The sequence below is a fragment of the Pelophylax lessonae genome (genome assembly GCF_965119305.1).
Source record: "Pelophylax lessonae genome assembly, chromosome: 8".
Classification (NCBI taxonomy): domain Eukaryota; kingdom Metazoa; phylum Chordata; class Amphibia; order Anura; family Ranidae; genus Pelophylax; species Pelophylax lessonae.
The window spans coordinates 200,612,231-200,626,732 of NC_138775.1; the positions used below are offsets into that span (position 1 = coordinate 200,612,231).

A 14,502-nucleotide genomic window follows, 5' to 3' on the forward strand; every position below is an offset into this window, starting at 1 on the left:
CTCTTGCCAATAGAAAGTCGATTTTAAAACTGACTTTAGAATTTTTACAAGAATTAAGCCAGCAAACAGTTTTGAGTTCAGATTTATTTGTTATCTTTGAGACACTGCCATCTAAGTAGCAAACAAAATAGAAAAGTAAAAAAAAATTTAAGCTTACACTGCCACATTACTTGGTGTCACAAACTACAATAAACACTAACTCTGTCCAACATTGTACAAATACATTCCGAGACTTCACAGCATTTTCAGGTTAAAAATACTAGGGCCTAGCATAGTGACAGAAAATAAAATGGCATTTTTATCAGTTCATCCTGATAAATAAACCCATCAGCTAAAAATCACAAAATAAATTGTTTGTATGAATATGCAAAGGAAAAAAAACAAACAAAGGAAGAGTCTTTGCAAAAAAACAGAACTTCAGATTTTTTTCCCAAGAGCATAGATTTAAGAGGATGGCACAACCAGTTTAAAAAGGATGGATCTAAGGTCTACAGATTAATGTCCATTTAATTTTCATCAGTAGAGGTCAATGGATCAGCAGTGAAGTCTTCTTCATTTTCTGCAACACTCTCTCCGGTGTTGACTGCTGCGGTTTCACTCTCTGCTACAGTACCAGCTGCTTCTACATCCTCTGTAACCGCTTCTTGAGCAGCTTCTTCAACATGAGTCTCAAATGGATTTTCACCCTTCATAAAGACAAGCAATAATTGTAAGTTTGGGATGTTATAGAACAGTTAGGCATTTTTCCTTTGAACAGTGCCTCCTTGCCCAATTAGTGGCTCAGGTTAAACAGACTAATCAGCCATTTGTAAATTGCCCAGTTGACAAGCCTCATTACCAGTTACCCCAGCATCCTAGCATAAAGGACCAAGGGGAGGTATAGAACAGTGTTGTAAACATCTCATAAATGGACTTGCAAGACCCACACTGGACATTTGGTAATCTCATTTTAGCTGTACTGTACATGAATACCTGATGTTATGGTCCATAATCTTATAGTACACACCACACACTATCCCCTCCACGTCAACAAGGGGCTAAAAATACAGATGGCATCAGCTGTAGTAACAATCCAACGTTAGTACAGCGATCTCCCTGCTGCGCTATTGTGTCTGACAGCCCCCCCCCAAACAGGGCTATTGGCTTCTGTCAGACTGGCCACCATTATAAATAAGGGCCGACTGTCAGCCGATTTATTAAACCGGCCGATATAAACTAGGCTTTACTCTACCCATAACTCAAAGCAAGCAACATTTAATTTAAACAAAACCTGGCTGTGGCTAATTTATTCATATTTATACTATAAAATGTATAACATGCTCGTTTAAGGTTGTGTAGGAATCCCCTAGGGACAGGATTCTTGTCTTAAGCCCTAAAGTCAGAGTGGAGTATTTAAAGCATGTCACAATAACAAATTTAGTTTCCACAAAGGCAACACAAAGCGTGGCAACGCATTTGGTGGGTAGCTTTGCTAAATATAAATAGCACATGCTTATTGGTCCATTAGGCAGAACATTAACACAAAATCTGCTGCCTCTTCTAGACCTTTAACACAATATGTAGCACAAATGAATAGGTCCCTAGAAGTGTCCACACATTAACTTACCTTCAAATAGAGTTCATATCTTGCCTTTACAAGTGGGTTGTTTAGTATGCTTGTTGCAGTCAAGATGCTTTCTCTCTTTATCTGATCTTTGTAAGCCTGGGAGAAAAAATGCGTTGCATGTAAATATCAGTCCCAGAATTTATAAATATCAAACGAACATATTTGCTTTAGGCTCCGTTCACATCTAGGCGTTTTGGGGAGTTTTTCTGCTCTAGGATCAGCTCTCAAAACGCCCAACAAGACAAATCCTATTTCAATGGCCCCAGTTCACATCTGAGCGTTTGACGCTGTGAGCAAAACGCCCAATGCTCAAAAAAAGTACATAAGCTTCTTTTTGGGCAGATAACAGGCGTTCCCATTGGTCTCTATTCAATCTAAAAACGCCTGCACAATTGCGGTAAAAAACGCACGAAAACGCTACGCTCAGGTGTGAATGTAGCCTTAACATTTGCAAATGTGTGTACTTTTAAAGATAAATGGATGTGAACATGTAGCTTTACCAATTCCAGACTACCATAGATCTACACAGCCTGAAAAGCAGCGATACCAGGATTATGGCTGCAGCTAGATTGCTGGTGTTCCTTCTAGATCCAGTGACCAGCTTTCAAAAGAGTGATCTGAGCAGCTCTACAGCTGCCCAACTTTTACAGGTAATAAATAGGTGGGCCCTTCCACCATTCCCAGGTTCTGCTTTAACCACTTTAGCCCTGGAGGATGTGGCTGCTTAATGACCAGGCCACTTTAACTTAGCACTGTGCGACTGACAAATTGCGTGGTCATGCAATGCTGTACCCAAACAAAATTAAGTCTTTCACCCCACAAACCAAGCTTTTTGGTGGTATTTGATCACCTCTGCGCTTTATTTTTTGCGATAAAAAAGCAAAAAAATTTTTAAAAATTGAAATTTTCTACTTTGAGTTAATAACCAATATATTCAATTGTCATATTTAGGCCAAAATGTATTTAGCTACACGTTTGACAAAAAATTCTCAACGTATTTTTAACCACTTTACCCCCTTCCTGACCAGGCCATATTTTGCGATTCAGCACTGCGGTATAATGGACAATTGCACAGTCATGCAACGCTGTACCAAATTAAATTTACGCCCCCCCCCCCCCCCAACCTTTTGGTGGTATTTGATCACCTGTGCGATTTTTCATTTTTGAAAAAGAGCAGCAATGAGAAAAAAGTTCACATTCTAGGACAATTTGTTTTCTGCTACGTATTTTTTTTGGGGGGGGGGGGGAATCGCAATAAGCGTATTTTAAATGGTTTGCCCAAAATTTACTAACTACAGGAAAGATTTGCCATTTAATGTTTTTTTTTTTACTAGTCATGGTGGCGATCTGCGGGACTGACATTGTGCCGGACAGATCAGACCTCTGACATTTGACACTTTTGGGGACCAGTGACATTGCTACAGTAATAATGCTAAAAATATGCACTGTTAATGTAATAATGCCACTGGCAAGGAAGGGGTTAACCCTGTTGGTGATCAAGGGTTAAATGTGTGCCTTATGCTTACTGATGTGTGTGGGGGAGGGGGTTCGTGACAGACATCGCAGGTTCAGCTATGCTGAATCCTGTGATCTGTCCCTGTGTCAGAGAAGCTCCGCCTGCTGTGTTTACACAAGCGGGTGGATTTTCTCACTCTTTCCCAGACGATCGGGGAAGAGACGTGATCGCCATCTCCTCAAACTCGACTCCCGCTGTGTCTTAACACAGCGGAAGCGCGCCACCGAGACAGGCTGGCATTTAGCGACGCAAGTCTAAGTTGCTGGACCCAGGGCTGCCACTGTGCTGCAGTAGCAGCAACATGAGCAGTCCGGAAGTGGTTAAAGGGGAGCCCAGGACTTACACAAGCAGTTGGGTGCCTAAAGAGGAGCAACATCTGTTCCTCATAACAGACTTCACTTGTTTCATCTGTTTGATATGCTCTGTAGGGCAGAGAAGAATCAGGGGTCAATAGACCCCCTGATTCCAAGATTAACTATCGAGATTAACTGTCACTGCCCAAGTATTACAAGGGATGCTGCTCATCCCATGTGAAGTAAAATAGTTTAATTTAGAACCCCCAATCCTGCCCATGCAAATATGAATGTGGGAACCTATGTAAAAACAGCCACTGCTTAAAAAAACAAAGACGAATGATAACCAGTAAAGGCTTAAGGTGAGCTTTAGTCAAAATTAAGTACTGCTAGATCATTTCAGGCTGGTCTCTTTTGCAGGTATAGCCAAGGTAAAACACTAAAGGGTCTATACTGTTTAAAGAATGCAAAGCTCCTATAGTGCATTACTGGATTTTAGGCACTAGCAGTTTGTAGAAGCAGATCTGCCGAGAATATATATATATATATATATATATATATATATATATATATATATATATATATATATATATATATATATATATATATATATATATACACACACACACACACACAAACCACAGTCTGTTCCGATTTGCTGTGAGACTAGGAATATCAGAAGAATTTGTACAAAAAGTCTCATACGGCAAAGGCTTTTTTGTTGGTTTCTGATCATGCAGTCTATTGATTTCTCGCACGGAAACTGTACATGTCAAGCAAAAAAAAAATCATTGATTCTGTTCATTGATTCTGTTCCCATACGCGACATTCTTCATCCATCTCATGCTGCCTCTTTGCATTACTACAAGTTTCAAGGACACCTACCAGAATGTCAGTTTATGAATCTTAAGTAGGTTAAAAAAAAAAAACAAGCCTACAGATTAGGGGGGGGTCTGGGGGAGTTAGTTTCCCCCCCCCCCCCCATGTTCCCCAGTATCAGTCATTACCAAAGTATATATCTTACCAGCTTGCTCTTGGAGTGATCAGCAGATTTAAGGTGCAGCTGCACAGAGCTGTGTAAAGCAGGTACATACACACTGCAAGCACTGCAGTGTACAGTTTCAACTTTCATCATGTGATCATCTGGTGTAACTCCTAAAAAGGAAAGTAGAAAACATTAGCTTACATAAAACATAATATAAAGAGTCAATTTACATTTTAATATACTGGCACTAATAGACCTTGATCCCTCCATTGTTTACATTATTCCAGTGCATGTCTGGCTTACACTGGAACAATTGACCTGTACTTGGCCGTGTCAGTCTCCGCTAGGTACTGGCATAATCTAAAAAGTATCTGAATTAAATACCATAGTAAGGGAAATCAGCGATCTCACCAATGTAAACAGAAGTCAAATGATTTGAAGGGTATAAACTGGACAGGAAGCCTAGTGCTAGCTTTAGCAAATTTTAATGCAGACACTGGTAGAATATAGTGCACTACTGTAGTTTTAAAGTTACATGCATTCAAGATCTGCAACAAATGCGTAGAATAGCTATTCATTTTTATTAAACCACAGGGAATTTGACTGCTACAAAGTAGTATGTTCAATTGGTTTCATCCTGACTTTCCCCATTTCTGCAAGTCCACGTACCGACCAAAATCATAGAGCAGAGGTAAACAAAGCCACAGCTCCCAAGAACTGCCCGTCAGGTCTTGTATGCATATGGGGTTTGTACACTTGTGCTAGAGCATGGGGGTTACGGAAAATAGGTTGTACAACAAGCACGTTCTCCACCTTCGTTCAAACCAACCACTATCTGCTTCAAGTCCATTTGTTACAAGGGGGGAAACCCACACTATCCACATACCTTCCATAATATCCTTCTCTTTCTCTGGAGCTTTTGCAGCTTCATTTTGATTCTGAGTCTGCGTCTGATTCTGGCTGGCCTGAGCTTTACGTGCAGCAGTTTTCTTATACTTGTTAACGATGCATTCCTAAAAGGATGAGATGGTGTTAAAAGATGTAGGTAAAATTTAAAGGAACATTCATTTGAGAGCCAAGATGAACACCCCCAATTCAAAGCAGCCGCAATTAATTCTACAGTCCCAACCCATACTTGCTCCTGTTTACATAGCTCCTCTTGGCTGTTGGAAACTCTGATTTGGCCACATTTAGTTAACGTAGGGCATTTAAACACGTTTTTTGAAGATCGGCACTTCAATGAGTTATTAGTGTGCCAACAAATCAGTAAAATATTTTGGTGCTTTAGGATAAGCATGGGCATAAAAAGGGATAGGCTGTGCAGGAAACAGTTTCAGACAGCTATGCTCCTACAGCTAGCATCCATACACCACATTACACTGATTTAGGGTGTGGCATAGTGCCATTGTTAAACACCCAATACCAGCGCAATGCTCTGACAGTTATATTGCAAAACACTCCCTGGGGTTGACCAGTGCAAAATCAGGTCAGCTCTGCATAGAAACCAAATCAGCTTCGTTAGTTTAAACCTAATTGAACAAGTGAAGTTAGAAGCCAATTGACTACCATGCACAGCTGCATCAATTCTTGTAATCTCCAGTTTTAGTAAGTGATCCCCACTCTAATGGAACGTCAAATGTTAGAGACATGCTTCTACCGCTATGTAAAGGTTAGCAAACACTTCCCAGGACATCCTAAAAACAAATCTGAAAAGCTCTGCTGTTACAAGGCACTCAAAATTTACTTACATGCAAAAACTCCATGACAGGTTTGTCAAATTTAGTTTGTTTTTGGATATGATCAAGCATCTCCTGGTGAGCATCACTGGCCAAGTGCTCCTCAATCCCTTTTTCTTCAAATGATCTGAACTTGCAGAATGAGCAGGTGAAGGCCATTCTGAAAAGAGATAACTGCACTTAATTTCCAAAGAACATCACGTCTACTAAAAAACTTCCCAACTCCTGCAGGCTGCTGACTATCAGACACGCCTCAAAGGGACAAAAACACCAACTATGCAGGAAAGTGAGTGATCTAGATTTGATGGCCTCAGAGCTCCTCTAACACTCATCTTAGACTAACCTGAAAGGAGAGCGTTAGGACTTGAGTCAGCAAATTCAATCCCTGCCATGTAAAATAAAAAACAAGCCAGTGTTTATGTCCCTTTTACAAAGCCAGCATTTATTTTAAAGGGGAAAGCGAATGAAGCCACGTGTGCCACACCAACGCAAACATTAACAAAGTAATCAAAGCTAAACAAAGTAGCATGATTTACTGGAAATGCAAGAGTCCATCCTCTCAAGTGAGTCCTTGCTTTCTCATCAAAAGCTATGGCTTCCAGCAGAACACTTAAGTACCAGATGTTGGAGCCCATAGCTCTTGGAAGACCAAAACTACCCTCACTACTGAATTATGAAAAGTCATCTTCTACAGGCACGAATGAAGGCCTCTTGATCCCTTTAGGGAAAGCCTTGACTGATGGGGGTATGGCCAGGAGCTAGGTTAAGCAGGATGCTACATGGGGAGAAAGGATTGGATAGAGTTTGGATATGGGGCTGGGCCTGATCTCTGTTAAGAGGACCATCTCCAAGGAATTCTGGGTCTTTGATTAAACGTGGTGAAGCGCTGCCTGCCCTGTTTTTTTTGGTCAGTGTTAAAGCTTTAGTGGTGGTTTTTGACCTTGCCAGCAGTTAGGTTCCAGTAATGGGGTATGCCCTGGTTTGCAAATTGGGAGTAGGCCGTCTCTTGCACTGGATGGTAAGGACAGACCCTGCCCCTTTTTGGAATTTAAGTCATTACTAAAATCGCTCACAGTACAACTGACTGTCACTGGTCTGAACTTGTAATGGTTTGGTATTAGAAACTAAAATAAAGCTGTAACCTTGCCCTTTCCAACTTAATCGTGTTTTTTTTTTTTATATATGTAAAGGGGTTTATACTAGGTTTACTTTGTTTCTAGGCCTATGCACCTCAGCAGTCAAGCATCACTTGGGAGAATTACACTCTTGCAAAGGTTTTCCCCAATAAAATAAACACTGCTACCCCAGTAGTAAAAGCAGACCTGTACCCATCTCCGTATTTTTCACTGTTCTTCTCTCGTCTACGCCTCTGTTTCTCCCTTCTTGCCTCTGTGCGGCGCTTCTCCTCCTCTTCTGGATCAACTGGCTCTGCTACAAATGGAAAATTATGATTAGCATAAGTTTGATAGAGATTCAAGCACATTTGAACCAAAATGCATAGTTATTTCAGTACCACACAGTAGAGCTGCACGATTCGGGCCAAAATGAGAATCATGATTTTTTTGCTTGGAATAAAGATTACGATTCTCTGTGTAACATCTTTTACATTATAAAAAAAAATTGGGATAACTTTATGGTTTTGTTTATTTTTTTATTCATTAAAGTGTATTAATTGAGTTTGAAAGACTGCTGCGCAAATACAGTGTGACATAAAAATTTACAACAATCACCATTTTATTCTGCAGGGTCTCTGCTAAAAAAAAATATATAATATATAAATGTTTGGGGGTTCCAACTACTTTTCTAGGAAAAAAGAATGGATTTAACTTGCAAGCAACAATGTAGGAAAAAGGTTGTCTTTAAGAGGTTAAACTTCCTTCCTCCGGCAGAGGGAAAGAGATTAATGTAATCATTTGTGTTTACAGTTCAGTGGGAGACTAATGCTGATAGGCTTTTTTTTTGACAGCTGCTCCCTCATAGCTATGTAAAGAATTGAGCAAGTGTCATGTTAAGATCGTCAGGGGGAGTGAATCTCGATTCTGTTACGATTAATCGTGCAGCTCTACCACACAGGTGACCCAAATGCAGTGTTTGTAAGAGTCAACCACTTGGTCAGTCAATAGCACCAATGCGAGTCTTGCAAGGGCTGCCCTCTGAGTAACATGGCACATGCCTTTCCTGCACAGTGCTCCAGTGTGAATCGGCCCCAAGGCATGATCAACTGAAGAGCAATATATAATATATACATATACACACAGTACAAAAGCACATACCTGGTGCAGGAGCAGGTTTGGCAGCTTGGTTTGCACCAGCTTTTGCTAGCTTTGGTTTTTTGCCAAAACCTGCAGGAGCCTTGAATGGCTGAGCCATCTTCCTCTTAACTCCTCTTGCCATGCCACCAGACAAAGGCTGGGGGGTATAGTCCATACCAGGCCTGCGCATACCACGAGCAAGCTGCAGAAATCAGGCAATTCAAAGTTAGCACATGCATAACTCTATTTTTCAACTATTATCCCTTACTGTATCCGGAGAAGGCTAAATCACCTTGTCATCTCAATACAGTAAAGGGAACTATGTTCAGTTAAAGCAGACTTTGCAGGAAAAACAAATCAAAACATGCCCCAGAAATAAAAATACATGACACATTACAGGTGTTTATTAAAGGTGCAATGCATTTTCAAACTAATACTAACTAAAAAAAATGTGAGGGACCTTACTGCCATTTAGCAGGGGGGGGGAAGAAAAAATATATAAAAGTAAATCACATTAGCCTATAGGAGAGAAAATAGAAGATGGTAAGCATGCATTACTAAACCCTGCTTCAAGGGGTATTAAACCCAAAAATATATTGCACATTAGATGCGTTTAGGTTTTTTTTCCTATGGTCACCTGTGATCTGTCCAGTAACATACATTAGACTGCCTACACTCTGGATGAAGCCGCAACAAACACTGACAGCTGTATTGTCTTCTAGATTGTAAGCTCTAATGACCAGAGCCCTGTAATTCCTCTATTGAATTGTATCGTACTATGGTCTTCCCTCATGGTAAAGCACTGCGCCAACTGTTGGCATTATACAAATCCATAATAGGGAAGGAGGGTAGGGGTGTTTCATATAGTGGCAGATTTAGATGTACTAAAAACCAAATTGAATTCCAGCTAACACTTTAAGCAGTTACAGCAGCAGTCTCATTTGAAATTACATGGGATATAGGTAAAAAAACTGATCATTTTTTACCTATAGCACCTCTGTCAGTGGCAAGTTGTGTTCTGTTTAAGACAGACTTACCAGCCAAATCAAACAGGTGAAATTAAAAAGGAAAGAAAGCCTAAAAATAAAAACCATTACATCTAAAAATGGTAAGCTGAAAAATAAAAAAAAAAGTGTGCCTTTGGGTTTAATATCACTTAAGGGGAAAAAAAACATTTGGGCCAATAAAAAAAGCCAAAGGCTTAAGTTACATGTACCAACAGTGGTACTTTGTGCTCTTAGGCAAGCACCAAAAAGGACTAATCTGGTTTCTATTCAGGAATCAAACCCTCCACTAAAAGCAGACCTCTAAACAGGACTTCAAATACCCCCACCCCAATCTTTCAATATAGTTGATGCTGACTAATGCGGAATAATGGCAGTGGGTATCAGGCCACCTCACAAGAGGTTCCTCACCAAGTATTTTTTGCATTCTTACATGGAAAGCCAGGTTCCAATTCAGTCAGCACCAAAATGTGTTGAAACACTAGGACCAAAGCCCAGACCTATGACAGTATTTAGAAGTTAAATATAAAAAAAAAAAAAGTCTAAGGTGTGCTTAATCCAAGAGGTTCATATGGTTTTGGGATATTACCAAAAGGCAATCTAGTCTGCTCAGTGTCACATAATACATTGCACCTTTAACCTACTCAGAACTTCAAAAAGGTCTGTGTGTAACCTTTTGCATTTGTTTTTAATCAATCTATTATGAGATCAAGGAAACTAGAAGTCCTTGTAGCCACAAAGCATGCTAATTATAATGGTACTTCAATTTTTCTTTCACAAGAAAAGAATGTACCAAATACTCCCTATGTGACTTTTAAAGCATGTATTCTTTAAGAGTCAACTTTTAGACTGGGAGCACAACACACAAGCCTCTAAAGCAGATTTGCAATAAAGATGGACATTGCGCCATTTTAAAGTTCTGGGCTTGAAATCATTAAAAGTGACTATCAAAAAGAATCTGAGAAGATTCTATACTTACTCCTCCTCTGCCACGGCCTCTGCCTGCTGCTGGTCCTCCAAAAGCACCGTCGGGGTAAGCAGGCATTCCTCTTCCCCGAGAGCCTACTGCTGCAGGCTTCATATAGGGTGAAGAAAAACCGCCGTAGGAAGAGTAATTGTCTCTTCCTCTGTCCTCCATAAACCCAGTCCTCACTTTCGCTCGTGGGAAAGACGGATCCCAGTTGGACCCGCCTTGGTTTCTAGCATCAAAAGAGTCAACGCTATTCCGGTATGGGTTGTCATATCGGCCATCATAACTATCTCCGTAGCCTTGATCGGATTCATTATAACCATAGCCAGATCTGTACAGATCTCGCCCACCCACAGAAGACCTGGAGTCAAAAGACTCATAAGGTCCAAACCTGGAAGAATTGACGTGAGGAGAAAAATAAATGTAAGCTTACTAGACAAATCAGAACAAAAAAAGCATCAGTTGACATTTATCAACTTTACATTAAATCTTAGACATACAATACCTAAACCTGTGTCTTAAGGCAGATGTTGATAAAATTACCAAAACTAGCAAATATTCTTCATAAAAAAGTGCCATGCAAGACTTAAAGCAAATTTGGGGTATTAATATCAAAAAAGGGCTTTGAAATTAATGGGCTTTACAGTGAAAATTCTCCACCCCAAGGCACTTGCTGATAAATTGTTTCCATAAAAAGCATGAAAGTTAGGGCCAATTGAATGTAACATTGATATTAAAAATGTTCAGTTTGTTACCATTTCAGAGGTAAAGTTGAACAAATGCTTGGTTTATAGGAAATTTAGGTGACTTCTTGCAAGATTAAGAAATAAAGTGCATCCAAAGCAAACACTGTAGTTTTGGATGAAGTGTGGAAGTGTTAAATCCAAGTGAGGTTTTTGCCATGTGCCCTAGTCAGCGATGACTACATTTTACAGTTGTCACCAGAACTGAAAAAATATTTCATTTGAGACACCAGTTCAAGTCACAACTGTACATTCATATCCCTAATTTCAGTATGTCTCAAAGACCGGAAAAAGGGAACCCACTGGAACAGACAGTTGAAAAGCCTGTTTAACACTTCCTACGTCTACACAAAACGTTTTGTCTTTAGATGCACTTTAAGCATCTTTTTCGCAAAGACAGCATGAGCATGCATTTACAGAAAAAAACCTTAAGTATTGTGAAAAATTACTCAACAGCCAAAAACATGAACAATTTTAACTGACTTGAAGCTGTAAATACAAAATAAATGCTTAAACAGTTCTGAAATAACCCCAAATTTACACTTTACATTTTGGGTAAAGGTTAGGTGTATGTAATCCATGCAAGCAGCTGAAGATCTAGCAGAGGAAGTAAAATCCCCTGACATTCTCCAATTCAGGAATCAACAGTTGCATCTAACATTTACCCAAACCCTTAAAGATCTTAACCCTTTTGTCCACATGCACAGCCAACCTCTGTCCTAACACTAAAGTTGACCATACACACTAGTTTGCTCAACCTTCAGATTTACTAAATGTTATCAATTATCTTAATACAAGGACATGTCTAAACAATCCATTCAATTTGTAATGCAAGTAGGCTGATCCTTGCGCTACATATTTTATGGCAGACCTAAAGGAGGATTCTTGTAAAGTGTATGGCCATCCTAATAGTTTAATACTCGCCTACCAGCTGCTCTGGACTCCCTCAAGCAGACAGCACCGAAGCACAGCTGTGATGTGAACACGTGGCTTATGTTCAGGTAGAGTGGATAGCTCTGACTGAACATCTTCAAAAATAACTCACATGAGACATCGTCATAGCTAGGCTTAGGAACAGGCTTGGTAAAGCTATCCAGGCCGTGTATAAAAGCTTTTCCCATTAGCTAAAAAATGTTAGCAAAAGGACTTCAGACAATAAAGGCCAAGAAAAAAAAAAGTTTATATATCCTCCCCCCCCCCCCCCACTTTCTCAGCACCCAATACATTTATACTTAAGGTGAGCCACCAAGATTTCCACTGGATGTTTGTCCAGTGTTCCACATCCCTTTGTCAAAATCTTCCTGGTTATTTGCCTGATGGCACAAACGGACCTAATGACATTGACATCCAGGGGAGCATTGCCCACTGCAAGCCAACCAAATGAAGTTCAAAGACCTGGCCTTGTGTGCCAGGAGCAAGTCAGGGACTGAAGATTTTGCAAAAAGGCTGTGAAAGATATCCAGGGAGCACCATTTCAGACAAATACATTATAAAATTCTCTGCACATGGAAGAGGCTGGTCTAGATGGTATAATCAGTTTCATTACACCGAGTCTAACTTAAAGGCATTAAACACTAATAACTTGTTTTCAGAACAGGCCAAAAGCCCATGAACATGGGTACTCAATACACAGCCCCTCAGAAGCTTTGCCATAGGTAGCTCAGTCCACTGAACTGAGATGCAGGGAAGGCTTTACTGTGTCAGACTGATAAGAGGCATATATAGTGAGTGCACAGGTTTAGGAACGGCCAAATACTTTGTAAACCAAATAAGAAAGGGTACAAAGTTTCTCTAGAAGCCTACTTTTAGGTTCTTGTTTAACATGTATACCTTTATGACAGATCTGGCATAAGTAACCAAAGTAGTAATTTGGTTGAAAAATAAAATACTGATTATGTTGTTTACATAAGTAGGCCCATTAATTCAGGCTCCATTCACACTGTTTTGGGGTTGCGGCAGATTTGCTGCGATTCTGCCCCTGCTCTTAAAATGCATTTAATGCAGGTTCAGGTGCCACTTTCAATAGCATCTAACAGTGCGGTTTTTTGACAGTTGCAGCAAATCACATGCTTAAAGCTTGTCACCAAGAAGCAGAAGCGTTTGGGTGACAAGTTTCATGCTATGCGATAAGCTGCACGAAGCCAAGTAAAACCATTCTTGTCTTAGGTGCCATTATCAAAGGCAACGGAACCTGCATTTTAGTGCATGTTAAGATCGCAGGCAGAACCACGATTCTGCCACAATCTCAACACACCAAGTGTAAATGGATCCTCAGACCATTTTAATCTGTTACATCAAATTATTCTCTAACCTCTCTGGATATTTACTATGACTACACATTCCCAGCTACCTAAACTAAAAGTTACATTTAGTTTACCCCCATAGAAACAAAATGTAGCACCCCAATTGCTAATCTTTGCAACTTGTAAGCCTGGATAGATTGCACCCCATGACTACTCATCTGTATACCAGCAATCAAGGTAATCACATATGAGGCAACACTTACCTGTCACTGCCGCTGTCCATGCCATAACTGTCCATGCTTCGGTCATAGCTCCCATGACCATATTCACGGACTGCACCTGAAATCATTCATAAGTAAATTTGAGGGTTTCCCTTAAGTGTGAACTTCTGCTCATTTTCCCCATTTCTAAAAATAGTGGGACATTAACACTAAATAAATATCTCAAGCAGGGAGATGGGAATTTTACCGTAAAATGTGTTTGCTATAAATTTAAAGTAAAAGGGAATGCGGTATATACACCCCAACGCAACACTACCAGTGGTCCCATAACCTTAGTCCTCAAGTGACCAGGCTAGCCATACACATGGAAGATCTTCAGTTATGCCAATTCTAGCTCTGCTAAAAAAAAAAAAAATTAGAACGGAAGGCAACGTAACCACAACCCCTCCCCCCCCCCCCCCCGTTATTGTACTCAGAGCCACAGCACCTACAACTGTCTAGAATGCCTGGCAATTTTCAACTCGCTTTGTTGAGCCTGGTGGTGCCACCAGTTCCACTGTTGGATGATCTCACTATATACTTAGCAAGTCCAGAAACATAACACATGAGCCTGCACATACCTCCAGACATACCCCAAGCTTTTCTGCCAGGTACTCCGTCCATAGTTTTGAAAAAGGTTTATTGCTGTGGATTTTTTGAATGCTGAGGTCCTAGAAAATAAAATAAGTGTAAACATTTGGTTTGGAGTTACATAACAGCTAGTACATTAAAGTGGAAAAGGGTTCAGAAATAAGAAATATCTTGGCTGCTGCACTCGTCATCCAGCTCGAGCAGTAAACAGGTAAAAGTTGACTCCACTAAATTCATCCAGGCCATGCCTCCAGGGGGTGTGGTCTGGATGAATCAAGCTGAAGCCGCTTTTACCTGGCTACT

General features: G+C 40.3%; 1 protein-coding gene across 2 annotated transcripts; it reads right to left on the bottom strand.

Moving 5' to 3' along the window:
* Positions 1-431: 431 nt before the first annotated feature.
* ZNF326 (zinc finger protein 326) lies at positions 432-14,271 on the bottom strand. 2 transcript variants are annotated; one of them, XM_082265969.1, is made up of 10 exons: positions 14,190-14,271; positions 13,612-13,687; positions 10,372-10,753; positions 8,410-8,590; positions 7,465-7,564; positions 6,149-6,296; positions 5,287-5,413; positions 4,440-4,570; positions 1,607-1,702; positions 432-686 (listed from the first exon to the last, which is right to left on the bottom strand). In XM_082265969.1, the coding sequence occupies exons 1-10, from the start codon at positions 14,230-14,232 to the stop codon at positions 507-509; spliced, it is 1,464 nt and encodes a 487-aa protein (XP_082122095.1). In that variant the 5' UTR covers positions 14,233-14,271; the 3' UTR covers positions 432-506. The 2 variants fall into 2 exon arrangements, with proteins under 2 accessions (XP_082122095.1, XP_082122094.1); XM_082265968.1 differs by having other exon boundaries at positions 433-686; positions 7,465-7,567.
* Between the last annotated feature and the right edge of the window lie 231 nt (positions 14,272-14,502).